This window comes from Myotis brandtii, unplaced genomic scaffold (genome assembly GCF_000412655.1).
Source record: "Myotis brandtii unplaced genomic scaffold, ASM41265v1 scaffold45, whole genome shotgun sequence".
Classification (NCBI taxonomy): domain Eukaryota; kingdom Metazoa; phylum Chordata; class Mammalia; order Chiroptera; family Vespertilionidae; genus Myotis; species Myotis brandtii.
The window spans coordinates 7164581-7165095 of NW_005367209.1; the positions used below are offsets into that span (position 1 = coordinate 7164581).

The following is a 515-nucleotide window of genomic DNA, read 5'->3' on the forward strand; positions in this document are numbered from 1 at the left end:
CAGGGTGTCTGGGAATGACTTTCTGTAGCCGCTGGAACCCGTAGTCAATGGTGGGTTCATTCAGGGCTGGGGAGAGCGGCAGCGAGTGGAGGACGCCCCCTCCCAGCGCCCGGCGCCGCAGACCCGCCACCCAGCCCCGCCCCAACCTCTCGGAAAATCCCGGTCGGTGATCTTAGACGTTTCTTGAGTTCCTCTCTTATTACAAAAAAGGAAACTGTATATACATGTTAGCTTCTGCAGGAGTGGAGGGAAAGTTTTTTTTTTTTAATCATCTGCATTTGGTCTTATCAGGAGTAAACTATTTGCCATAAAAAAAGAAACCCTTCAACCATCTCCATTTATCACAGCTCAGGTGCACTCTCAGCAGCACCTCACCCCAACCTAACGCACCCCCGGAAGCCTTACCTACCTTCACCTTCGGCGTCAGATTTAGAGAATTTCCTTTCGTTCACCCCCAGTGTAGAACACTCACTCTGGGTCCTTGCACTTGCATGCCTTCTCCCTTCTCCCTGGAT

At 51.7% G+C, this 515-nt stretch overlaps 1 protein-coding gene across 1 annotated transcript in view; it reads right to left on the reverse strand.

Annotated features, from left to right (window-relative positions):
• EBF4 (early B-cell factor 4) overlaps window positions 1–515 on the reverse strand; it is a gene marked incomplete at its 5' end in the record, with an annotated part of 54022 nt that overhangs the window by 7015 nt on the left and 46492 nt on the right. The window contains one exon of the mRNA XM_014546532.1: window positions 7–66. Within this exon, the coding sequence (XP_014402018.1) occupies window positions 7–66 (60 nt within the window). The remainder of the gene's footprint in view (window positions 1–6; window positions 67–515) is intronic.